General features: G+C 36.2%; 2 protein-coding genes and 1 long non-coding RNA gene across 3 annotated transcripts; 2 read left to right on the forward strand and 1 right to left on the reverse strand.

Annotated features, from left to right (window-relative positions):
* The first annotated feature begins 849 nt into the window (after positions 1-849).
* On the forward strand, positions 850-1,979 carry LOC140021100 (uncharacterized). The gene has a single exon (XM_072071835.1). The coding sequence runs from the start codon at positions 882-884 to the stop codon at positions 1,752-1,754; it is 873 nt and encodes a 290-aa protein (XP_071927936.1). The 5' UTR covers positions 850-881; the 3' UTR covers positions 1,755-1,979.
* A 2,516-nt stretch (positions 1,980-4,495) lies between these two features.
* On the reverse strand, positions 4,496-5,314 carry LOC140021104 (uncharacterized). Its single transcript, XR_011825074.1, has 2 exons — positions 5,097-5,314; positions 4,496-4,935 (listed from the first exon to the last, which is right to left on the reverse strand). It is a non-coding gene; the product is annotated as an uncharacterized lncRNA (long non-coding RNA).
* An 11,075-nt stretch (positions 5,315-16,389) lies between these two features.
* LOC140009695 (F-box protein At5g07610-like) lies at positions 16,390-17,178 on the forward strand. The gene is made up of 2 exons (XM_072055912.1): positions 16,390-16,796; positions 16,884-17,178. The coding sequence occupies exons 1-2, from the start codon at positions 16,390-16,392 to the stop codon at positions 17,176-17,178; spliced, it is 702 nt and encodes a 233-aa protein (XP_071912013.1).
* The last annotated feature ends 8,810 nt before the right edge of the window (positions 17,179-25,988 follow it).

The raw sequence follows: 25,988 nt of genomic DNA on the forward strand, positions 1-25,988 counted from the left end.
AAAGAAAAAAAAGATGAATATAACATTATAAATTAGAAATTAGAAAAGCATGATGACACATAAGAGAAGCTTTTTCTTTAAGAAACTGATTTATTGATCAATATAGAAATCCGTCATATATACATATAAACCAAGGAGGGAGAATCTCCGATAATGCAAATTCATATAATCTAGCATACTTTGTTAATATTGAACAACCTCGTTGTCTCTTCTTCCTAACCCTTAGCATCTATTGAGCGATTAAGCTAAAGAGTTAGTTAGTCGAAATATCTTTATTTAACTTGTTGAGTGCATGTCCGGGTCACTAGCAGTGCATAAACTCTCAAGGTGGTCACATTCAAATGGCCAATTATGACCCATCACTCTCTTCAATTAGGTTGTCTCCAAGGAAAGCGATTAGCTTATGTAGAGGTTTTTAATATTTTCTTTTCAAGTTGAAGATAGGCACAGAGCGAGTGAAAGAGGGATAGACTAGATGGTACAAAAGAGAGAATATAAGTGAAAAGTTCTATGTTCGAGATTTTCCACTTATACTAAAAAAAATTTTTTAAAAAGAAGCACAGAGGAAATGGGGCAAAAAGGAAAGGGTTAGCAAATTATGAAAATTCTAAAATTATCATTTACTCTGAATTGTAACTCTTTCGGACCCACTTTTTATACTGAACATTCAGAGCACAAAATAGAAGAAACTGCATATAGTTTATAATTATTTAATTTGATTTGATTTGATTTTGTTGTATTTTATCAAATTTAATTTGAGTTGATTGTCTTCATGAGCAAGACATTTTTTTCGTCCTATATATATAGCCTCCTTACGTAGTAAACATACAAAACCCACAAAACAAGCAAACAAGCAAGAAAGCAGAACGAGAGGCAAGGCAATGGGCAGTTTGGTAGGACATGTGATACCTGGATTTGGTTTCTTTCTGATTGGACTCTGGCATTTAGTTAACCATATCAGGCTTCACTTTCTCCATCCAAAATCCTACACATCTTTGCCATGGTTTCCCACTTCAAAATTCAGGTACTTCGAACTTCTCTTGATCATGGGAGGCTGCATTGCCTCAATATCCATGGAACTCTTCATTAGTCCGGCCAGGCACCAACCATTGGACCCTGATGGCACCATCCCATCAAACCATCTTCACAACTTTGAGCACTCGAACATATCCTTGACTATCTTCATTTATGCACTTTTCTCCATCATCCTAGACAAAATCCAGCCCCCAGCTCAATATGGCCTGACCCAAATGCTCGGAGCCATTGCCTTCGGCCAGGAATATCTCCTCTTCCATCTCCACTCTACTGATCACACGGGTGTGGAAGGCCAATACCACTGGCTTCTACAAATTGTCATACTTGTGTCATTTTTCACTACCCTATTATGCATAGGTTACCCCCAGAACTTCTTGAATAATTTTATAAGGTCTCTTAGCATCTTGTTCCAAGGAGTTTGGCTGATGGTCATGGGAATCATGCTTTGGACACCAGAGTACATTCCCAAAGGCTGTTTTATGAACTTGGAAGATGGTCATTATGTTGTTAGATGCCATGATCTTGAAGCCCTTGCCAGAGCTAAATCATTGGTGAACATTCAATTTAGCTGGTATCTAGTTGGAGTTACAGTTTTTGGTATGTGTCTTTACTTGGGACTCTACAAAGTGTTCCCTGGAAAAGCTGAGTATCAATCTTTAACAAAATTGGAGGATGATGATGATTTTAGGTTCAGAAAAGAAACAAAGACGCTTTTCTAGTTAAGCCTACAATGATGCTAGCTCAGCAAAAACCAAAGGTGTCAGGGGCAAAAATTTGGAATTTGTGTTGGGATATTGTTTGTTTGTTTTGATGGCATTTGGATTGCAGTTCTTCCGTTTGTTGTAATGTATGAAGAAGAAAAAGGTTGTTTAAAAGAGGAATGTACTTTAATCTTTTGTTAAAAATTCTTCACATATTAATATTTATTCAGTATTTCTGGATCATAGTTGCATATTTAAGATCAATCTGAGTTGAATTTTGAATCTTGAATCTTGAAAATAATTGTCCTATTTTCTTCATTGATAGATTAAATTACGTCTCAGCTATGATGCTCCTCAATCCTTCCAATTGTAGGCATGGTTTTTGTACTTTTGTTTATTTTGCAACTCATACAAGAACAAAGTTTGGGGTTTTGGATCTGCATAATCCACAACTGATAAAAAGTAAGTCATATACTTTCAACCGATGCTTGCAATCCCCATCAATTGCACTTACATCTCCTGGCGTTTGACTTTGTTAACATACATATTTACTTTACATGCTATAGATTAACTAGCTAATGCAATATATGAGGCACACTTGTGGAATTATTTTATTTTTTCTTTCCTAGAAACATATTTTTATTGTTAAAATTTTGAATTGGGCTAATTTATTACATGATAATTAGTTTTAGGGGAGGTCACTAATATTTTGGAAATTTCGGGAGGAGGCCAATGCAAGTATTTGAAACATCAGGAGAGGTTTATAAAATTATCTCCATACACAATCTAGCCAAACATGCTAAGCGGTCTGGAATGGATACAGCATTTCCAATTCCAACCGGTTGTGTGAATCCAACAATATCATGTATAAATTCATACAATTTCGATGTAATCATGAATGCTTCACAACTTTAATTGTACAAGTTACAAACTCAATTTTTACACTAAAGTTATACTAATTTATACGAGATACTATAAGAATTATACAATCGGGTTGACTTGGACATATTCTATTGAACAGTAAAGGTTCAACCATGCACTTCAAAACTAACACACTAACGAACAAATTCTTGAGCATGGTACACGTTAAAATCTTGCATAGATTCTCTATTACAAGTGTAGCAATGCTGTCCACTGCTTCATTGAATGATGACATTTTCTTGCATTCATTGACTTTAAATAAAAAAAAAAGTCATACCTCAGTAACGTTAATGATTTGACTAGTGAGTGCTCGTTAAGATAAATTTTAGATATTAATTTTTTTAAAATTATAATTAATTATAAAAAATGTCTAAATACAAAAAGTAAATTAGCTCAATTGTCTTGGTCTTGACTCTCAAACTCGTTAATTTTTGAAGTTAGTACTGGGAATATGCAAATTCGAAAAAAAAAAATGATTTACCAATTGAATTCAAATTGAATTCGAAATTTTTGAAATCGGTAAAGCGGAAGTTTTCCATTTTTGAAATATACGAATTTGGTTCAAATTCGGGAATGTATTTTTTCAAAATAGAATTTTTGATTTCAAATTCACAATTCGAAATAAAAAATCGAATACCTAATTCGATTTCAAATTCGTATGTTATATATATATATATTATATGTAATATAAAATTTATAATATATAATAATACATCTAACTAATAATTATATTATATAACAATACAATAATAAGTTTTATTAAGTTAGTTGTACACTATGTTATAAATTTAAACATATATTATACAAAAGTTAGCATTTAGTTTAGCAAAACTTATATATAATTATAATATAAAAATTAGAATTCGGTGAAATCGATTACTACCGAATTCTGAATTGACGAATTCGAATTCAAAATTTGTGAAATCGAATTTGAAATCAGCCGAATTTTCTAATGTCCAAATTTCCAAAAATTTCGAATTCAAAATTCAAAATTACCGAATTCGATTTCGATGTACATCCCTAGCCAGTACACACATAATAATGTGTTGTTTGGCTCAAGAAACACTCAAAAGATGGTGATAAGGCTAAATAAAACGTACACGTATACTTTTCAACTTGTGAGGCTCAGAATTTTGTGGATAAATCAGAAATAGCACAGCCTTCATGCGTATCATGATCGTTTCTTGGGGGCCTAGAAGACAACCAGACAATATTGATTGAAACAAAAGCGGAAGGACATGACACAATCACCGGTCTGTGGTAGACCACACCTCATTTATCCAATGTTTTGAAACTCGAACCGTTAATTAAACCGGTAAGGTGAGAGGGTCGAGGTTCGACCGGTCGAACCGGTTCAATCCTGATTCAATGATTTATATATATATATATAAATATATATATGTATTACACACATACATGTGCACAGAATAAGAAATCTCATAGACTAATTCAAGACATCACTTGATAAAAAGTTAAATATTTCAAACCACTTGACTTTCATAGATTAATTTTTTAAATTGTAAAATCAAGCAAATAATTCATCTCAGTTATACCTATCAAAAAAATAATTTTTTTTTAGCAAAATAGAAAGAACTTCATTAATGATTTGCAATGTAGCACATACACGAGGAAATCCTCAAACTACATCAGCAAAATAACACTAAGCATCGCAAACCAACAAATTGCTTAAAATCTAAGCCCCACTCTACAAGTAGAATCCAATTTTCATGAGTTCTAGGAATTTTTCCCCAACTCAGAACACCGCATTTCCTCAAATCCAGCGTACTAAGTCTTTGTTACATACCAAACACAATATAAAAACATGTCTAGGAATGTGATTTTCATACCATACTAAACTACTTCAATGTACAGCGGTACCTCGGGCCGGAATGTTTTCATAGCATCCTTTACGGTAAACATCCCTGAAGAATTTTCAAGCCACGCAATTTGATCATCATGCTCTGGAATAGGCACAAAAATTGCAAGTGTAGCCTGTTGCAATATTTTGGAAAATCCACTAAATAGTGTCCCTAACATCGTTTGTCGGCCTAGTATAAAGATTATGTTCTTGAGTATTCCTAATGGATAAGAGCAGCCAAAATAAATTATATATTTTAGTGCAAAGTACTTCAAGAATTTTCCAGTACATAATCAACAAAAATGAAGTACATATACAATACCAAAACTAGGAATTGAATCCTGAGTTTTGTGACATAATAGTTGATCAAGTAAATTAGCTTTCTGCACTGGTTTTCTCTCATGGCATTCAAATTCTTACCTACAAAAGAAAAAGAAAAAAAACTGAAATAGACAAATTGCTCTTCAAAGAAAAATCGAACAATAAAAATAAAACTACCAAAAATTGCAGACCTCAAGAATCATACAATCTGTCAAACGCCAAGTAATAAACAAATAAATGAAAAAAAAAATGAAACTAACCTGGACGATGTCTTGAGAGTTAAGATTTGTGAGATTAATCCAATCTTTTGCAAGAAAAAATAGAGAATTGAAGTTGAGAAACCCCATATTTAAGAAGCCGATACCATTGAAAATTTGGATTCTTAATTTGAAACAAGAAGAAAGAGAACTGGAGAAGAGATTAAGAATGAGAGAGAGTGTGCGGCAGCCGTCATTAGAAATTAGGGTTAGAAAGAAAAGTTGGGAAGATGCGTTTTCACCTTTCAAGACTTTTAAATTTGATTTAAAAAATTAGGAAAAAATAAAAAACCGTGGTTCAATGGGTCAATCCGGATTGAACGGTTCTAACGGTTTTGACCGGTTCTTATAACAAGTCAACTTTAGTAGTGAACCGGACCGGAGACATGACCGGTTCGTGATTCGATCGATTGAACCGGCCGGTCCAGTCCGGTTTTCAAAACATTGCATTGATAGCATAGCATGGGATAGGGTCCTAATGCATATATTTTTCCAAATATGGAATCAATGTCCCCTTGTGCTGGCGAATTACTCAGATTATGGTCGAGGAAAAAAAAATTCGGACATGTACCGATCTGACAAGGTTGTAGTACAAATCTATGGGTACCGGGCCGAGGTTGTAGTACAAATCTATGGGTACCGGGCCGTGTCAGCCCGGCACCCAAACTTCATCCAATTTTTTTTTTTTTGACTTCTGACATCGCTGCCGGGCTATGTCAAATTTTTTTTAAAAAAAAGCTGTCGACAAGGTCTGATGGCTGCCAGGCAGAGCGGTTGAACAAAGCTGTCAAATTGTTTAAAAAGCTGTCAAATTGTTTTTTTTTAAAAAGCTGTCAAATTGTTTTTTTAAAAAAATGCAAAGCGGTTTAACAAAGGCAACTTATTAACAAGATGTCTATTTTGACATCTATATTGGGGATGCATTGAAATAATCGACTTATGCAAAGCGGTCCATCAATTAGTTGTATATAATTAGTTATGCATTTTTTTCTTTTTTTTGCCTATTTTGTTTTTATATTGCACAACAAATTTTTTTAAAAAATTAAAATTTGCTAACGCTCCACTATCTAAATTGAACAATAGGTTACGTCTACGGTGGAAAGTTCACTTTTTTGCGCATAAGAAGCAGAAGCAATGCAAGAAGGCCAACTCTACTATGTGGAGACGGACGAAGAAGTATATTCGGATACCGGAGAAAGCGAATTATGCATGGGTGAAAATATTATATATTTTAAAATCACAATAAAAGTTCTCTTAAAAATTTATTCATCATCTAATGTCCAATACTTATATTTGATAAATTAAAATAGTTAATTAAATATTCTATTATAATATAAGTAACTATATGACATTGAGTCGAATGAATAATATTTTTTTCTTTTTTTGGCATTTTAACTAGTTGTCTATTAAGTTTCAATTGAAATAAAGATTTTATAAATATTTAAATTATTCAATAAAATTATCAATTTAAGATGAACATAAATATAAATACATTAAATTGTATTATTGAAATATTTAATTTAATATGAAGGAAAGACAAGATGAAATGGCAAGAAATTTTTTTAAAATTCATATAAGTACTTTATATTAGTAATCACCTTTATTTATTATTATAATTATAATACCTGATCATAACCGATTGAAACTCATATCCTAATACTATTTACAACTAAAGTTACTGTATACTCAAATTAAAATTTTCTTTTTTGCACTAAATTTTCTTTTATATTTACGCCTCAATTATTTCAAATATGAAATTCAATTAAAAAATAAAATGTACCACAATATTTGTTTTGACATATACAAAATTCACTAAATAATTTTGAAAATTTCATCCATTTTCCAATACAACAATTTCGCCCTTATTTTTTATCCAAAATTTACGCCGCCTAACGTACTAAATCCGACTATTTTTGGAGTTAATTAAATTATATTTCAAAATTCGAACAATAGAACTAGATGAAAATAGATTTGTTAAATCAATAATTACTTCTATACGATGTTAAACTAAACAAAGGCTGTTTTAAACAAAAAAATCTCATTCATTTTACAATAAGATGCAGGTATCAAATTGTTGAGAAATTATTTGTTAAAATTGTTATATAATTTTTAATAGACTACATAATTTTATAAATATAAATTTGTTGTGCAATATAAAAACAAAATAGGCAAAAAAATGAAAAGAAGAAAAAATGCATAACATGACATTGTCAAATTGTGAATACACCCAATAGCGATAAGCATTATAATAATAAAAGATGAAAATAGCGCTAAATCCCCATATTCAAATATTTGAAATTGTAAAACATGCACTGGAAATGATCTGCTACGTACTAACTTTTTCTTTTCGTTCAGTTTTTTTGCTTCACGGGAGCTGCCAGCCAATTTTTTTTTTTTGGTCCACAAGCCTGCTGACCACTTTGCATTTTTTTTTTAGGGAAAATGACCTGTTTCATCCCTCACATTTCGTAAAAATATTCTTTTTGTCCCTCACATTTAAAACGAAGCAAATTGGTCCTTCACATTTAAAAACTGAAGCTTTTACATCCTAGAAATAAACTCTCAGTTGTGAATCAAACCATCTAACAACCCGGTTACAAATTTTGGGGGTAGAATTGGTAGATTACTCGCAAAAACATATTTCTAACAAATAAATTAAAGTAATTAAAAAATCTTAATTAAAACTCATTTGTTTCTTCAAAAGAACGAAATTGTGCTAAAGCTCTCAAGCACTAAACCCTTAGTGCAACAAAACTGAGGAATTTGTCTAAGGGTTTAGTGCTTGAGAGCTTTAGCACTATTTTGTTCTTTTGAAAAAGCAAATGGGTTTTAATTAAGATTTTTTAATTATTTTAATTTATTTGTTGGAAATATGTTTTGTGAGTGATCTACCAATTCTACCTCTAGAATTTGTAACCGGGTTGCTAGATGGTTTGATTCACAACTGAGAGTTTATTTCTAGGATGTAAAAGTTTCGGTTTTTAAATGTGAAGGACCAATTTGCTTCGTTTTAAATGTGAGGGACAAAAAGAATATTTTTACGAAATGTGAGGGATGAAACAGGTCATTTTCTCTTTTTTTTTTTAAAACAATTTGACTGGCTGCCGGGCTCCATCAGACCTTGTCGGCTACCGGGCATTGTCAGCCCGGTTGCCGACAGCCTTTTTGAAAATTTTTTTTTTTGCTGCCGGGTTGTGAGCTCGGCAGCGGTGTCAGAAGTAAAAAAAAAATTGGATGAAGTTTGGGTGCCGGGCTGACATGGCCCGGTACCCATAGATTTATACCACGACCTTGTCAGATCGGTACATGTCCGAACTTTTTTTTTTCTCGACTATAATCTGAGTAATTAGCCCCTTGTGTCGAGAAATTTGATTTTATTTGACAAAACAATTTGGAAAATAGTTTTTTTTTCTAGATATTTATCAAGAAAGAGCATAACATACTATGCACTGATTTTGAGTTTTCAACATCATTCGTATCTTAATATGAAGCTTCATATATAAGGTAAATATGCAAATCCACCTCTGGAGAGAATTCGACATGCTACTTTCTTGGTCAATCTTGTTTTCTTTCTGTGAATGAGAGTATATAGCCATGAGAAGTGAAACATAAGATGTTCCAATGTTGTCTCCAAAGAGGTGATCTATGCGGATGACTAAGCACCTTTCTTTAGAAGTACATTTTCATCCCTATTTGAAAGGTGAGTTTTTTAGAAGTCTGTCTAAAACTTTACTGTAACTTATTGTAAAAGTTTTTTTTTTAATTTTTTGAAATGTGTAAATTTTTGAATATTTTGAGAAATTTTTTAAGGTTACTGTAGTTAATGTTTTTAAAAAACTTATAGCAGACAAACTTGATAAAAAACTTGGGTTCCAAACAATACCCAATAAAGCCATATATTTGAAATTGTCTCTGAAGCACTATTGAGTAGGCCTATTTGTGAGCAGCTGTTGAGTGATTCCTAAAACATGCCAAAATTGCCTCTTCAACTATTTTGTACTTGAGTAGGTGATGCTGTTCATTTGACAATTCTAAGATCTTTTCCTTTTGCTGCTTTTTCTTTTTCTTCATATTTTCAACTTTTTGACGTCTTTTGATTTTTCTAAAAGACAGAGCTATAAATTTACCACAGACCTGCATGGACAATATCTCAGTCTCTCTTTCTCTTGCAGTGTCTATATTTTTTATTATGAACATTTATATTTAGAGCCTGGTTCGTCATCATAATCCCTTCAGTAAGTAATTGAACCTCAATAAGATTTTAAGGTCACCAGACATATTTTTAAAGTAAAACTTGTTCTTTAGCTTCCCTAATGCAGCAGAAAAAGAAGACAAATTTGGCATGGTTCAATTGGTTCATCCAGGAATTTTCAGATGTTCGATCTGGTCGAATGCAAACTCAGAGGAGACTAAAAGTCTATGAAACTTGGTGAAAACCAGCGAAGAAATTGACTAGAAACTGTCAGGAACAACGATCATACGTCGTCGTTTTAGTGAGTCTAGTTAAATGAAGCAGTTGCAAGAGAAACGGTGTCGCTTTACTATAAAATGTTAGTTAGTCGGTTGCATCAGGTTATAAATAAGGAGCTCTGTGATTGGTCAGGATATCTGATTGTAATAACAAATTTCTGTTACATTTCTCTCATTCTTGATTCTCTCTTTTCCCCTTTCCCTCCAATTTCCAAATCTGATTCACCGACCCTGACAAAGTGGTATCAGAGCTACCGATCCTTGGTAGCTCCTATGGCGGAAGGAACTGGCCTAAAATCCTTGGAGGAACACGTGAAGAAGCAGGAAGCAAGATTGCAAGAGGCTATGGAGGCATTTCACTTTTCTCAGCAGCAATTTCGAGCTGAATTTGGTAGTGAGGTTAGAGCAGAATTGGAGAATTCCAACATGAAGTTGGAGAAATTGGAGGCGGCGATGAGCGGATTAGAGCTGAAATTCAACTCCTTCCTACAGATGATGATGAACAGAGAAAAGAGCACTGCGGAGGAAGTGAGAGAAGGACCACTGCTACCTACTCCACCACCTCAACATAGGATCAACAAGGGAGGCGAAAGCAATGGTGACTTCAACCGAAGAGATGAAGGTAGGATCTATGCACCTCTTCCTCCTAGACTTGAGTTGCCTCTTTTTCATGGAGAAAATCCACAGGAATGGCTAAGAAAATGTAATAAGTATTTTCTGAACTATCATATTCCTGAGAATCAGAAGGTAGGGGTAATTGAGATGTTTTTTAGAAGGGAGGGCAGATAGATGGTTTCAAGGCCTTAAGATGGAACAGACAAGCCTAGGTTGGGCAGAATTTGAGGAATTTTTGTGCAAGAGGTTTGGTAACAAAATTTGTAAGGATATAGTGGAAGAATTTAACAAGATCCAGCAGGTTGGGAGTGTGGAGGAGTATCAAGAAAAGTTTGAGGAGCTCAAGCCATTAATGTTGATGAAAATCCCCAATTAGACGAAGGATAATTTGTGTCTAGCTTTATTAGTGGACTTAAAGAAGAAATTAAACCAATCATCAGAATGGTTAAGCCTACAGAGCTGTCTGCTGCCTATGAAATGGCTCAAGTACAGGAGTACTCCTTGCAGTTGCAGAATAGACAAGGAAGGGAAGTGCAGAAAAATCTAGTAGAAAATAAGTTCGGCTTGCATAAAAGTCAGCCTCCAAGTACCAACTCAGGCAATCTATATAGGATTCCCCCTGTTAACCAGCACAAGTTTTCCAATGCAAGAAGGACAGTTCCAGATAATAATTCCACTAGGAAAATTTCACCACAGGAAATTCAATACAGAAGGAACAATGGACTGTGTTTTAAGTGTGGAGAGAAGTATGGGGCAGGACATCAGTGTAAAATGGGACATCTAAACTTCTTCCTTGGGGATGAAGAAGAGGACACGGAATTTGAGGATGCAATGGGGGAACAAGATGAGCACACTGGTAATCCAGGAACTGTTATGGAAATGTCCTTACACACACTGTCAGAATCCCTCAAAAGAAACACTATCACAATCACAGGACATCTAGATGGAGAGGAGGTGCTAATCCTAGTGGATACATGGAGTTCTGACAGCTACATTGACAGTGAGTTGGTCATTGCTCTAGACATTTCTTACAGAATGGTTTCCCCCTTCTCTGTTATTGTGGGGAATGGAACATGTGTAACCAGCAAGGCCATCTGCCCAAGGGTCAGATGGGAAATCAATCAACATCAATTTGGTTTTGATTTGAAGGTGATGCAACTGAGTGGCTGGCATATTGTGCTAGGAGTGGATTGGATGACTCATTTTAGCCCCATCACGTTTGATTTTCATAACCTCAGGATCTCTATGGAGTATCAAGGGGAAACAGTTCACCTACAAGGGAGTTCAGAGGATTGTGAATTGGATTTAATCAGGGGTAAGGACCTTAGGCATTTCATAGAATATAAGAAGAGATGCTTTGCTATCAGAAACATGGAAGCAGAAATGGCCCCAGCAGGAGCCTCAGAAGGGACAAGAGAGGAGCAGCAGCCTCAGGAAATCAAAGATTTGCTAGAAGAATTTTCAGAAGTTTTTCAGCAGCTCGTGTCCTTACCACCTATCAGGACATGTGACCATGCAATTCCCTTGAAGTCAGGGGCTCAACCATTCAAGCTTAAGCCCTATAGATACCCCCATTCTCAGAAGGATGAAATTGAGAAGCAGGTTACAGTGATGTTACAACAGGGAATTGCAAGGCACAGCAACAGTCCATTTGCATCACCAGTTTTACTGGTTAAGAAGAAGGAAGGCTCTTGGCGATTCTATGTGGACTACAGGAAGCTGAATGAAATCACCATCAAAGATTGCTATCCCATTCCAAATGTGGACGAGCTGCTGAATGAGCTGGCTGGATCCAAGTATAAGTCTAAGCTGGACTTGACTGCAGGTTTCCATCAGATCAGGGTCAAACCTCAAGATGTGTACAAGACAGCATTTCAAACTCATTGTGGCCATTATGAGTTTTTAGTCATGCCTTTTGGGCTGACTAATGCTCTTGTAACTTTTCAGTCCTTAATGAACCAAGTTTTTCAACCTTATTTGAGAAAATTTGTTTTAGTCTTCTTCGATGACATCCTGACCTATAGTAAGACGTGGGAACTACACTTGCAGCACCTAAGGCTTGTGTTGACTGTGCTAAGGGAGAATCAGTTGTTTGCTAAAAGCTCAAAGTGTTCATTTGCACAGACTAGAGTGGATTATTTGGGACATACCATCTCAGAGAAAAGAGTTAGCATGGATTCTTCCAAGGTGAGCAGTATGCTGACCTGGCCTACACCCAAATCAGTGAAGGAGTTAAGAGGATTTCTTGGACTCACAGGGTACTACAGACGATTCATTAAAGGTTATGGGATCCTGTGTAGACCACTGACTGAACTACTGAGGAAGGATGCATTTTTTTGGACTGACACAACTCAGGAGGCCTTTGACTTGCTCAAAAGAGTCATGACCACAGCTCCAGTACTCAGGTTGCCTGACTTTAAGCAGCCATTTGTGGTAGAAACTGATGCGGGTGGAGGGGGAATTCGAGCTGTGCTTATGCAGGAGGGACATCCTATTGCATTTCTCAGTAAATCATTGAGTCCAAAGAATTTAGGGCTGTCTGCCTATGAAAAAGAATTGCTGGCATTAGTAATGGCGGTAACAAAATGGAGACACTACCTAGTAGGCTACCACTTCATCATCAGGACTGGCCATCAATCTCTAAAATACTTACTGGATCAGAAGTTGACAACAGCGATACAGCACAAATGGTTAACCAAGCTTCTGGGACTGGATTATGAAATTCAGTACAAAAGGGGCAGTGAGAATTTGGTAGCTGATGCACTTTCTGGGAGAGCTGCAATGGAAGGTAGGAAGAAGAACGAGGCAGGCACTTGCCTGGCTTTAACTACTGTTAAACCAGTGTGGATGACAGAAATAGTCAAAAGCTATGAGCATGACTCTCACTGTCAAGAGTTAATTGCCAAGATGATATTGGAACCTGAATTTCCAGACCAGTATCAACTAAGTGATGGCATCATCAGGTACAGAGGGAAGCTCTATGTGGGGTCAAGTAATGGAGTCAGGGAGCAAATCATGGAAGCGTTGCACTCTTCTTCCATTGGAGGCCATTCAGGGCAGAGAGTGAGTTGGCACAGGATCAGTAGTATATTTTATTGGCCTGAATTGAAACAGGATGTTAGGAGATTTGTGCAGGCATGTGATAACTGTCAGAGGAATAAGGCTGAGCACATTCAGCATCCGGGACTTCTACAACCTCTTCCTATACCCAGTCAAGCGTGGACACACATCTCTATGGACTTCATAGAGAAACTACCACCCTCACAAAACTTTGATACTATTCTGGTGGTTGTGGATCGATTCACCAAGTACAGTCACTTCTTGTTGCTGGTTCATCCCTTTTTAGCCAGGCAGGTGGCACAAGTTTTCATTGATCAGGTGTATAAGCTTCATGGATTGCCTGAAACTATAGTTACAGATAGAGACAAAATCTTTACTAGCCACTTCTGGAGGAAGTTATTTCGATTGGTGGGGGTGAAATTGTGTTACAGTTCTGCATACCATCCAGAGACAGACGGTCAAACTGAAAGAGTTAACCAGTGTGTAGAAGCTTATTTGAGGTGCATGACTGGAGAATTTCCCAGTCAGTGGAGTAAGTGGCTTCCCCTGGCTGAATGGTGGTACAATTCTGCTTATCACTCAAGCTTGAATGTGACTTCCTTTGAAGCCCTCTATGGCTACAAGGCATTACCCTTACCAATGGGTCCCTACTGTGACTCTACCATTCCTGCAGCAGCTCAAGCACTCCAGGACAGGATGAGGATCTCAGCCAGTATCAAGGAGCATCTGCTCAAGGCTCAGCAACGAACGAAATATTTTACAGACAGGCATAGAACCGAGAGGAGTTTCGAAGTTGGGGATTTAGTGTTTCTCAAGCTGCAACCAAATAGGCAGCAAACCATGGCCATTCGAAAGAACCTCAAGCTGTCAGCAAAATTCTATGGGCCTTTTGAAGTGGAAGAGAAGATAGGAGAGGTCGCTTATAAGCTCAAATTACCCCCTGCAGCTAGAATACACCCAGTGTTCCATGTTTCTCTATTGAAGAAGAGAATTGGTCCACCACAGCAGGTCTCCACTACCTTGCCAGAGTTCGATTTGCAGGATCAATGCCTCTTGATGCCAGAAATGATTCTGAAGAGACGAGCTATTCTGAGGAAGGGGCTGCCTGTGGTACAATATCTGATCAAATGGCAACAATTGGAGTATGAGGAAGCATCCTGGGAAGATAAGGATTTCATGGAGCAACAATTTCCTGAATTCAAGACTTGCGGACAAGTCTAAACTGAAGGAGGAGGCAATGTCAAGAACAACGATCATACGTCGTCGTTTTAGTGAGTCTAGTTAAATGAAGCAGTTGCAAGAGAAACGGTGTCGCTTTACTATAAAATGTTAGTTAGTCGGTTGCATTAGGTTATAAATAAGGAGCTCTGTGATTGGTAAGGATATCTGATTGTAATAACAAATTTCTGTTACATTTCTCTCTTTCTCTCATTCTTGATTCTCTCTCTTTTCCCATTTCCCTCCAATTTCCAAATCTGATTCACCGACCCTGACAGAAACCAGACTAGTTTGACCGAGGTTTTCTATTGGTGCTCTCGATTATATTTGTTCTCTTTTGATGGAGCCCTTGATTTATTTGACTTCTTTTTGTGTTTCTTTTGCATACTAGTTGTTTGTCAGGGGGTCTGGAACTAAGGCATGGGCAAAAAGAGTGATAGACTGGTGTTTGCAAGGCTTCTGGAAATAGATCTAAGGCTTTCATTAGTCCAATCTATGGGATTTATTCATAATTTGGGCACTAACATTTTGATTCCCCCACTAGGGTTATCTCTATTTATACAGCCCAAACCAAAGGCATATCCCGGACTCCATTTTCTTATTGCCTGATATCTGTTCCTTTTGATGCTTTCCTCGCCCACCTTCCTTTCCGCCTTCTGCCTCTCCTGTTCTTGCTCTGTCTTTTCCCTCCTATAGGAACATGTTGATTGCTGGTGGCCATCCACAGTTTTCTTGATTGAAAGATAGGTTTATAAATTTGGCATACTGAATTTGGCCTCTTGAAATTGTATTTTAATTTGTTTTAGAGTTTTTGCTTGAAAATCAGAAAAGGCATCAGGGGTTATGGTTGAGTTTGGGCTTTTGTTAGCTGCTAGAGAATTTTCAATATGTTATGTCAAATCAAATTTCAGCTCTCTTTGGTTTCCTGATCATAGAAGCTATTCTTCAATTGAACTATTGTGTTCTCTCATTATTAACCTTTTTATTGTTTGGGCCTAATGAAGATGGGATGAGAAACTGACAGAGTGGTGATACCATGCGTTAATGGATAGATTAGGTAATAGGTCATGCATCAGTAACAGTTCAGGCAACAAATCAAAGATCAAGGGTAGTTCAGCCATAGAGTTGCTATCATATAGAGAAATGCTATCTAGGCTCTCACTCTTTTTGTTTTTTTCCTTTTTAATAGATTAAGGTAAAACATAGAGAAATGCAGAAATATGGAAGAGATGCAGAAACATAACCACACAATAGGATGCACTTGGGCAATGTAATGTTATTTCTGCAAAATTTTTTTAAACACTCACCATCTATTATCTTGAATGAACCTATCAAGTCCAATCATGTAATTGGAAACAAAGAGGTAATAATCTCTATAGAATTTTCTATTCAGTTAGTATCAGTGAATATTTCACGCTTGCAGAAATAAAGGACAGATGGTTGACATGCGTGCTAACATCAGAATTCTCTCTTTCTGAGCTTGTTCCTTTCTCTCTCCATAGAATTTTCTATCTCCGGGGTTGTTCCCAGCTATACCTTTATCAGAATCCAATTCCTTTTTTTTTTTTTTTTGTCTGTTTTTCAATCTACGTGACTTAGCATGTGAATCTTATTTTGCCGAAGCAAGCTAAGTATTTTAACTCTTTCTATTTTGTTTGAAGCTCCTTTATGGTTTCAAATACTTACCCTGAGAATCTAGACGTTGCTATGTCAGAATATTCTGTGTGAGAATGACATTTTAGCTGTTGCTGTAAATCATTGTGTAATGTGTCATCCAATGAGTAGTTTTTCTAACCAGTCATAGAGAAATTGGAAAAAGAAAACGTCTTTTGATACATTGATTTTGCCAAGAAAGCTTCTGCCCGTATTAATTTTGTTTTGCATGGATTCAATCCAGATTTGATTTCCTTAACTCAGGACTTCTATCTTGACAATGTTGTCAGCTGAAAGCACTAAGATTTTCTTTGACTTGCTGAAGACAAGTGCACAGTCCATGTCAATCCCCGACATTGACCAAGTTTTGGAGGAAGTATTACTGAAGCTGCCAGTCGATGTTCTACTCACTTTCAAATGTGTATCCAAGCAATGGCTCTCTATCATCTCCCATCCAGCATTTGGCTATCTACATTTCCGAGGCAACCCTGGCATGTATTTCGTTGCTGGCTTCCTTTTCTATCATTTGTCTGAGCCTCGTAATCCCAGAAGTGCCTTCATTTACCTTGAAGGTTACAAAAAAGCATATCCATTGCGCTCGTTGAATTTTATTGGTGCAAATCCTGACATACACAGAATATGGTCTTGCAATGGCTTGCTGTGTTTATGCGTTTTTACTGGTGGGAAGTACTGTTGTTGTGAATAGTACATTTGTAACCCCACCACAAATAAATCTATCAAACTGCCTGATCTTGAGAGTCCTCTGGCATCAAGAATATTGTCCATGACTATAGCATTTGATCCTTACGTGTCGCAGTACTATAAAGCTGTTTGTGTTTCAATTGTCGGAATGCAATATCGCTTCTCTATCTACTCATCTGAAACCAAAATCTGGAGAGAAGCTGGTAATGCTTTGGACATAACCAATGAGGATCATTATCTTAAAAGAGGTGTTTTCTGTAATAATTCTGTGCATTGGATTAGCAAGTTGGGGCCTTTTTTGCATTTTGATACGGATAAAGAGTGCGTTCAAATGATGCCGGCAACTCCAATACATATGGGAAAGTGAAAAAAGGTTGATTCTGCACTTTCGGTCTTCAAAGGGGCACCTGCATCTGATTGAATTGCGGAGGTCAAACACTGCTTTGGCATACTTCTTGGAGATGAAGAGGGACTACTAAGAATGGGTTCTTCTGAGGTACAGTGTTAATTTTAGTCAGTTAACTAGAATACGCACTGCTTTGGATTTCTGTCGTATGAACTGCATACGGTATTATTTTCCGCTGGAGAATGAACCTCACAGATTCTGCCTCGTAATATCGACTGCTCACGCGACTGGTGCAACTCTCTCATAATTCAAAACATTTTGATAGGGTAAGGTCTCCTTGTGAACCTGACCAGGGTTTCATGAATCATGACACAATTCAAGTGGTACAGATGCGACCCTCATATCATGACCCTCACAGCTGTTTGATCGATGCCGGCAAAAGTAAAGCTATCAGAAGTTTATTTAGTGAAGGATCTTGCAATTCATGTATTATGTCAAACCTGACATTCACCTTTCCTGGTTCCAAAGATAAGATTATACAGGTGCTATGTGTATCGATTGAACTCTACATGCAAACATTGATTAATCCATACTCCTTTTTTGGGATATGTTTAAGTGTTTGTTCTAGTAAATTCTGTAAATCTCTCAATAGGTACATCTTTACGACTAGGATGATCAGCTAGTTTGGGACAGGAACTTGAGATGCAAACAGGTACTATCTCATGAAAAGAGATGCATGATTTAGAAGGAAATGGTCTGAGCAAGATGCTGAACATGGTTTATGGTTTCGATCTTACTTTCCGTCGGTATATATAGTATATCAGTCAATATATCAGGAATTGGAATAGATTTCTGCAGTATCTTCGATTGAACTCAGCTGCAGGATTTCTTGAAGTTGAATTTCAGGTATAGTTTTCCAAAATAAAACCAATCAAAGTTTTACAAAGTGAAGAGATGGAAGTAGCTTTTGGTCCCAAGTTTAGGGAACCAACCTCAGATGGGCATGCACAACCCCACCACATACTACTGTTTTTGCATGGAGTCTTGGGAGTTGCTCCAACTTAAAATTGATCAAGGAATAAGATCAAAGTACATGAAAAGGCAGCATCATTTTCATTTCCAGTGTCTCTTGGCCTAAACCAGTTACCACATTTTACGAGATTTCTATCATTTTCAATTGAAAGCCATGTGCAGAATAAATCAACTCAAACTGGAAATGAATTGCGTCTTGGCATGGACTTTGTTCAAGCGGAGTTAGAAAAGTATCATTTACTCCTTCATTGCCTGCGTAAACTTATGTACAAAAATCAGTTTGGCAATCTTTTTTGGATCACAGTCAACTTGCCTGGTAAAGTGAGTTTAGCAAGTTGAGTCAGCTCATGCTTGCAGTTCCATATCAACTTTCAATGGTCTTGGTTTTTTTTTTCTCCTCTTTTCTTTTTTGATTAAAGTATTAGATTATTTTGTAATTTTATTGGCATTGATTAACTTTGTTTTTTCAAAAATACAAGGCTAAATAAGAATTGATAAAGCCCACCACCATAATAATACTACTATATATGATCCACCGCGGCCTAGATTTGTCTCAACCACATTTTGGGTACAAATTTTTCCCGATTAATTATTTGGTGTGATATGCAAGTATGTGCTTGATTTTCTCATATTGGGATTTTTAAAACCCCAGCAAGTAGAACATTGTTCTTTTTGGATTTTGGTTGTATTCATTGGTCTGTACCTTTTTCTTCAGACTGAGCGGCTAATTTTTTGTCATCCTCTTGTTGGATAATTGGCTACAACAATGTTAACACTATCTGCTTGAGTCGTGCGTAGCACTGTCCTAAGAAACTATTTCATGAAATTGAAATATTTCCCCAGGATTAAACAAGCCTTCTTCTATTTATTGCGAACAAGAAAGACAAACTTTCTTCTTGTTGCAAACTAGAAGGACCAGAACTAGCAAATTAAAACCAGCAGATATATATATAAAAAGGATGAGAACAGAATTATCAGGAAGATATCAACTAACAAAAAAAAAAATAAAAGAGAGAGAGAGAGAGGGATAGAGCAGCTATCAAAAGATATTAACTGAAGCTGCTGGGGTGATTTTCTGAGGGAGAAGTGGATCCTATTTATAGACTTCAGAGTGAGGTGCAACCCTTCTCACTTCCGATGTGGGACAAAGACTGCAACCCTTCTCACTTCTCAATGTGGGACAGAGAAAATAATACTTCTCATTTTTTCGATGTGGGACAAAGAATATTTTTGAAATACTATATATTTTACAACAATCTCCCACCTATTTCAAAAAAATTCTTTGAATAAAGGAAGAATTTTAAAAGTACTCTGCTGGATTTGGTTGAAATGTAATTAGATTGGTGTCTTTTGGACTATGAACCAAACATAGATTGATAAAATATGATCTACAGAATTATTGGTGAAATATAAATTTCTATGAACCAATAACTCTTGATGTATGACAGAGATTTTATCAATCACATTACAACCCATAATTTGCTGTTAACGCGATTTTGCGCTTTTTGGCCGTGCGCCTGCCTGGTTATTCATGAGAGCTCTAAAGATTTGACCAATGACTCTTATAGGAGCGGCCCCACTCCACTCTCATATAGGTGAATTCATCAAGTGTATATTGCTTTAACTACACCTCCCTAATGGGATATGAATTCATTAAGAGTTTTAACTCATCCTCACAATTACTCAAAGCACTTATCTCTAGAGAGACTTAAATTGAAGTGCTTTACCATCAATATTGACTTGTTATTACCCATATGAACCTACTTCATGGGATCACCAATCACATAGGTTGGGTTACTGTCTCTATTGACAACTTGTTGGTCGAAGTCCCATTTCTTTTGTAGTTTGAAGAATCAATTTTCTTCCTACGGGTTTAGTCAGAGGATCGGCCAAATTCAACTCTGACTTTACATAATCAATGGAAATAATTCCATCTCTAAGCAGCTGCTTTACGACATCATGTCTCAATCTCATGTGTCGACTTTTACAATTATACGATTTATTTTTAGCTATGGCAATCGCTGCTTGACAGTCACAATGTATGGACACAGGAGGCAACAAATCCTTAGTTGAAGGAATATTAGCTAAGAAATTTCTCAACCACTCGGCCTCAGTCCCTGTCAGTTCCAGAGCTACAAACTCTGACTCCATTGTTGATCTAGCAATGATTGTCTGTCTAGCAGATTTCCATGCTATTGCACCACCACCAAGGGTGAACACATAACCACTAGTGGATTTCGTATCATTTGAATCAGAGATCCAATTAGCATCACTGTAACCTTCTAATACAGTGGGAAATCCACTATACAGGATACCAAAATTCATGGTACCTCTCAAATATTTCATTAGTCTGACTAATGCAAACCAATGCTCACGGTTGGGATTATGAGTATATCTACTCAGTCGACATACAGCATAAGCTATATCAGGTCTAGTAAAATTCATCAGATGCATCAGACTCCCAATAATCTGAGCATATCTAGACTGAGCAATTGGGTCACCATTATTTTTCTTTAATTGAGTGTTAGCATCATAAGGAGTACTCACAGGTGTCACATCATAATTTTCAAACTTCCTAAGAAGTCTTTCTGTATAATGTTCTTGTGACAACATTATACCATCACATTTCCTTATGATTTTAACACCCAATATTATTTTGGCTTCACCCAAATCTTTCATATCAAAATTAGAAGACAAAAAATATTTAGTACTATTTACAATATCTAGACTAGTACCAAATATAAGCATGTCATCCACATATAAACTGATTATCACATATTGATCATTTATAATTTTGACATATACACATTTATCCACTTCTACAGACGAGAAACCATCTTTCATCAATACTTGATCAAATTTCTCATGCCACTGTTTAGGAGCTTGTTTTAGGCCATAAAGAGATTTAATTAGTTTACAAACCTTATTTTCTTGTCCAGATACAATACATCCCTCAGGTTGAAACATATAAATTTCTTTTTCTAAATCACCATTTAAAAAGGCTGTTTTGACATCCATTTGATGAATAACAAGTTTATGGATAGAAGCTAAAGCAAATAAAACTCGAATAGACGCAATTCTAGTTACTGGTGCAAATGTATCAAAATAATCAATATTTTATTTTTGAGAAAATCCTTTTGCTACTAAACGAGCTTTGTACTTTTCTATAGAGCCATCAGAGTTATATTTTCTTTTAAAAATCCATTTGCAACCAATAGGTTTTGCACCAGGAGGTAAGTCTACCAAAATCCAAGTTTTATTTGACAAGATAGAATCTATTTCAGATTTAATTGCTTCTTTCCAAAATTTACACTCAGGAGAAGAAATAGCATCGGAGTATGTTAAAGGATCATTATCAACAAGAAAGGTTTGGAATTCATTTCCAAATGAAAATTCTTTTCTTGGCCTTTTGCTCCTTCTTAATTCCTCAATTGGAATAATTTCCTTATTTATTTCAACAGGTGCATGAGAAATTTTACTAGACAGTGGAAAAATATGTTCAAAAAATTCAGCATTCTTTGTCTCAATAATTGTATTACAATCAAGTATATCACTTCTTAACACAAGAAATCTATATGCAGCACTATGTTCAGCATATCCAATAAACATACAATCAGAAGTTTTAGAACCTATTTTCCTTTTCTTAGGTTCAGGCAACAAGACTTTAGCAAGACACCCCCAAACTTTTAAATATTTCAAATTTGGTTTATAATTTTTCCATAACTCATAAGGTGTTTTGCCAGTCTTTTTATGTGGGATTCTATTTTGTAAGTGACATGCAGATAATATAGCTTCTCCCCATAAATTATCTGGAGCATGAGAACTAATTAACATAGAGTTCATCATTTCTTTTAATGTTCTATTTTTCCTTTCAGCTACTCCATTAGATTCTGGAGAATAAGGTGGAGTTATTTCATGTATTATGTCTTCCTGTTCACAAAGGTTATCTAAAGTTAAATATTCTCCACCCCTATCTGATCTAATTCTTTTTATCCTTTTATTAAGTTGATTTTCTACTTCAGACTTATAGGATAAAAAGGCATTATAAGTATCATCTTTATTTCTAAGTAAATAAACTTTGGTATATCTAGAATAGTCATCTATAAAGGTGACATAATACCTTTTCCCACCTCTAGTCATTGTTTGTTTTAAATCACCTAAATCAGTATGAATTAAATTTAATAACTCAGTTTCTCTATGGACAGTTATACAACTTTTCTTTGTTATTTTAGCTTCTGCACATATTTCACATTTGTCCATATTATCATTAATACCAGAAATTAGACCACATGATTGCATTTTCTTTATATAACCAATATTAACATGTCCTAATCTAGCATGCCATAAAGAAATGGAATCAACAATATAAGCAGAAGAAGATGCATTTTCATTTATCACATTGGAAATATTAAGTACAAAAAGTCCCTGATTACAATAGCCTTTCCCTACAAACACATTATTTCTTGTCATTACAATCTTTTCAGATTCGAATGATACTTTCACCCCAACTTTTCCAAGCAAAGCCACAGAAACAAGATTTGCCCGAATATTTGGAACATGCAGCACATCATTAAGAGCCAAAGTATTTCCTGAAGTGAGTTTCAATAGTACTTTGCCCTTACCCAGAACTTTAGTAGTTCGTGAGTCTGCAAGGTAGACTATTTTTTTCATCATCCCCTATTGAAGTATAGGAGGAAAACGCTTCTCGATTTGCACATATGTGCCGAGTAGCCCCAGAGTCTACCACCCATTCTTTAACATTAGCTGCAATGTTCACTTGAGAGATGACTGCAGCAATTATTTCATCTCCTTCGGTTAAATTAACCTTAGGAGGATTACCATTTGCTTTGTCACCTTTATTGTATCTATACAGGGCAACATAATGTTCTGATTTTCTACAATAATGGCAATTGCCTTTCTTTTTCTTAAAGTTGGGAATATTAGGCTTGTAATTGGAATTTTTTAGTCTATTATACTGGGACTTATTGGCTTGCATATAGCTACAATACACGTCAAATAATTCATTTAAGAGTGTTTGTAAAATAGTATGCCTACATACCTTATTGGCATATTGCCACGATTCTTGTATTTTGACATCTGTGGTTGAAGCAGGTTGGGACTCCGTTAGTGCATAGACCACTCCATGGATGTCGAGTCGTGAGTGTACTCGTTCTTGCCACCTTTTGAAATTTTCATTGGCGAAAATTTCAATTTTGGATACATCTGGAAAGGGCTTGGCGAATGGTAGTGCCACTGCAACAGTTGCTGATGAAGGCTGCGGGGTGCTAACATTGTCAGATGCCTTAGTTTCTTAGATTGTTGGATAATTGGCTACAACAATGTTAACACTATCTGCTTGAGTCGTGCGTAGCACTGTCCTAAGAAACTATTTCATGAAATTGAAATGTTTCCCCAGGATTAAACAAGCCTTCTTCTATTTATTGCGAACAAGAAAGACAAACTTTCTTCTTGTTGCAAACTAGAAGGACCAGAACTAGCAAATTAAAACCAGCAGATATATATATAAAAAGGATGAGAACAGAATTATCAGGAAGATATCAACTAACAAAAAAAAAAATAAAAGAGAGAGAGAGAGAGGGATAGAGCAGCTATCAAAAGATATTAACTGAAGCTGCTGGGGTGATTTTCTGAGGGAGAAGTGGATCCTATTTATAGACTTCAGAGTGAGGTGCAACCCTTCTCACTTCCGATGTGGGACAAAGACTGCAACCCTTCTCACTTCTCAATGTGGGACAGAGAAAATAATACTTCTCATTTTTTCGATGTGGGACAAAGAATATTTTTGAAATACTATATATTTTACAACAATCATGTTAGATAGCAGAAACTATAGCAAATGCATTATATTTTGCCAATGTTTTGGTACACGTAAGGTCAATCGTAGGTGCTACACCATGAATTTGCATTCAATTGCTACACCAGATGTAAATGCAGAATTTGTATATCCTTGGATGGGATTTGTTGCAAATGTTCCTGATGACAATAGAAATGGATAAGATGTTGGAAGCTGTGGCTCTGAGGTTAAGAATGATCTGACTATGAAAGGGTTTAATCCAATGACTGTGCAACCATTCTGGAACTGTGCAACATTATCAGGGTATGCAATAGTTGAGTTCAACAAGAACTAGACAGGATTGTCTTCAGGCAATGGCGTTTGAAGAGAATTTTGAAGCAGAGAATCTTGGTAGGAGGGATTACTATGAAGCATATAACGGGTGATAAGCATGGTTCAAAGTCGCGGTCACGGCCTGGACCGTTCCACGCCAGTCTTGGCATATCGGTCACGGTGAGACGCAAATTTTGAATCATTTAATATTCTAAAAATTGTAAATAATATTCAAAAATATGCTGAACAAAAATAATTAACAAAATTAACAAAAGAAAATTTGTCAAATGTAAATTTGTGAGTTGACTCGGACCAATTCGGCCGAGACTATCAGTATCGGAGACTTTTCAGACGAGTTCTCGGTGAATCAAGTATCTCGGAGTCATCTCATTTCGATATCATATCAGAGGGTTCGTTCCGGTGACAACTTAGCCGAGTTGTCTCGGTCTCGGCAGAGACTTTGAACCATGCTTCCGGGTGATAAGTGGTATAGATGGGTTGCCTGTGCTGATGATTATCATTCATCAGAATTAATTGGAGAATATCTTCAAGAGAAGGCAGATTTGACGACTATTGCTGATATTGAAGCAGAAGTGAAGTGAAGCAAATAACTTCACGGCTTATTGACAATTTTACCAAGGAAATACAAGATAACTGCAGGTCCCTCAGGGTTTGTGAGCGTAAATACAATGAAACTATTATACTCTCATTCGATTTGATGACTCGAAATGATGAGATGGGTCGATTCCATAATGAAAGTGTGTACTCATTCCTCACATCCAGAGAATGATATCTTTAGTTGTTAATGATTTGATGCAGTGTTATTTCGCTTTCACCCTTTTCACTAGTGACAATATCTGCATTGATTTTCCCTCACTTTCTTCCGTTCACATGAATCAGAGATACGAAAGATGCAGGACACCATGCTAATCAGTTGAAAAGGTATCTTCAGAGCATGCAGCCAGAGGCATGGAAACAAAAGCTGATTGAGCGTAAGAAAGAATTGGAGAAACGGGAGGTTCAGAATGAAATAGAGAGGCAAAAACTTGAACTACAGAATAAAATGGTACATATCTGAACATACCATTGAAGATAAATGAGAACAACCCAACCCACATTGAACGTATGCAATACTAGAATTTGGAACTGCAAGCAGAAAAAGAGAGCAACAATCAACAGAGGAATAGCATTCCAGCAGTTGAAATATAAACCACTCAAATCAAAAGCTAAAAGAGTTCGCAACCTAATGAAATTGTTAGCCTTGTTTTGTTGTTTAATAGATGAAACTTGACATTACTGTACCCTTCTTCTTTTGAGTTGTTCAACAATGATATATGATATGTTCCAGTCGCTGAACAATCTCTGTAGTTAAGCGGTTCCTATATCTATGAACTTCTGTCAAAACTGGTAATCAATTTAGAAAACAGATATTTGTCTGCTGTGTCATGATCATGGTTCGCCAACTCGGCCGAGTCATAACCAGAACAGTCCCTACCGTTCCGATACCGATACCCGAAACGCCGATTATACCATATCCGATTTGAATCGCTCCGAAACAGTTGATATTAACCGAGTTAGAACGGTGTAGAAGGATACCAGCCAAATTCTCGGATTCGACTCGGATATGAACCGGTCAGATCATAAACAGCAACAAGAACACAGAGAGTCGGCC

This window comes from Coffea arabica, chromosome 1e (genome assembly GCF_036785885.1).
Source record: "Coffea arabica cultivar ET-39 chromosome 1e, Coffea Arabica ET-39 HiFi, whole genome shotgun sequence".
Classification (NCBI taxonomy): Eukaryota; Viridiplantae; Streptophyta; class Magnoliopsida; order Gentianales; family Rubiaceae; genus Coffea; species Coffea arabica.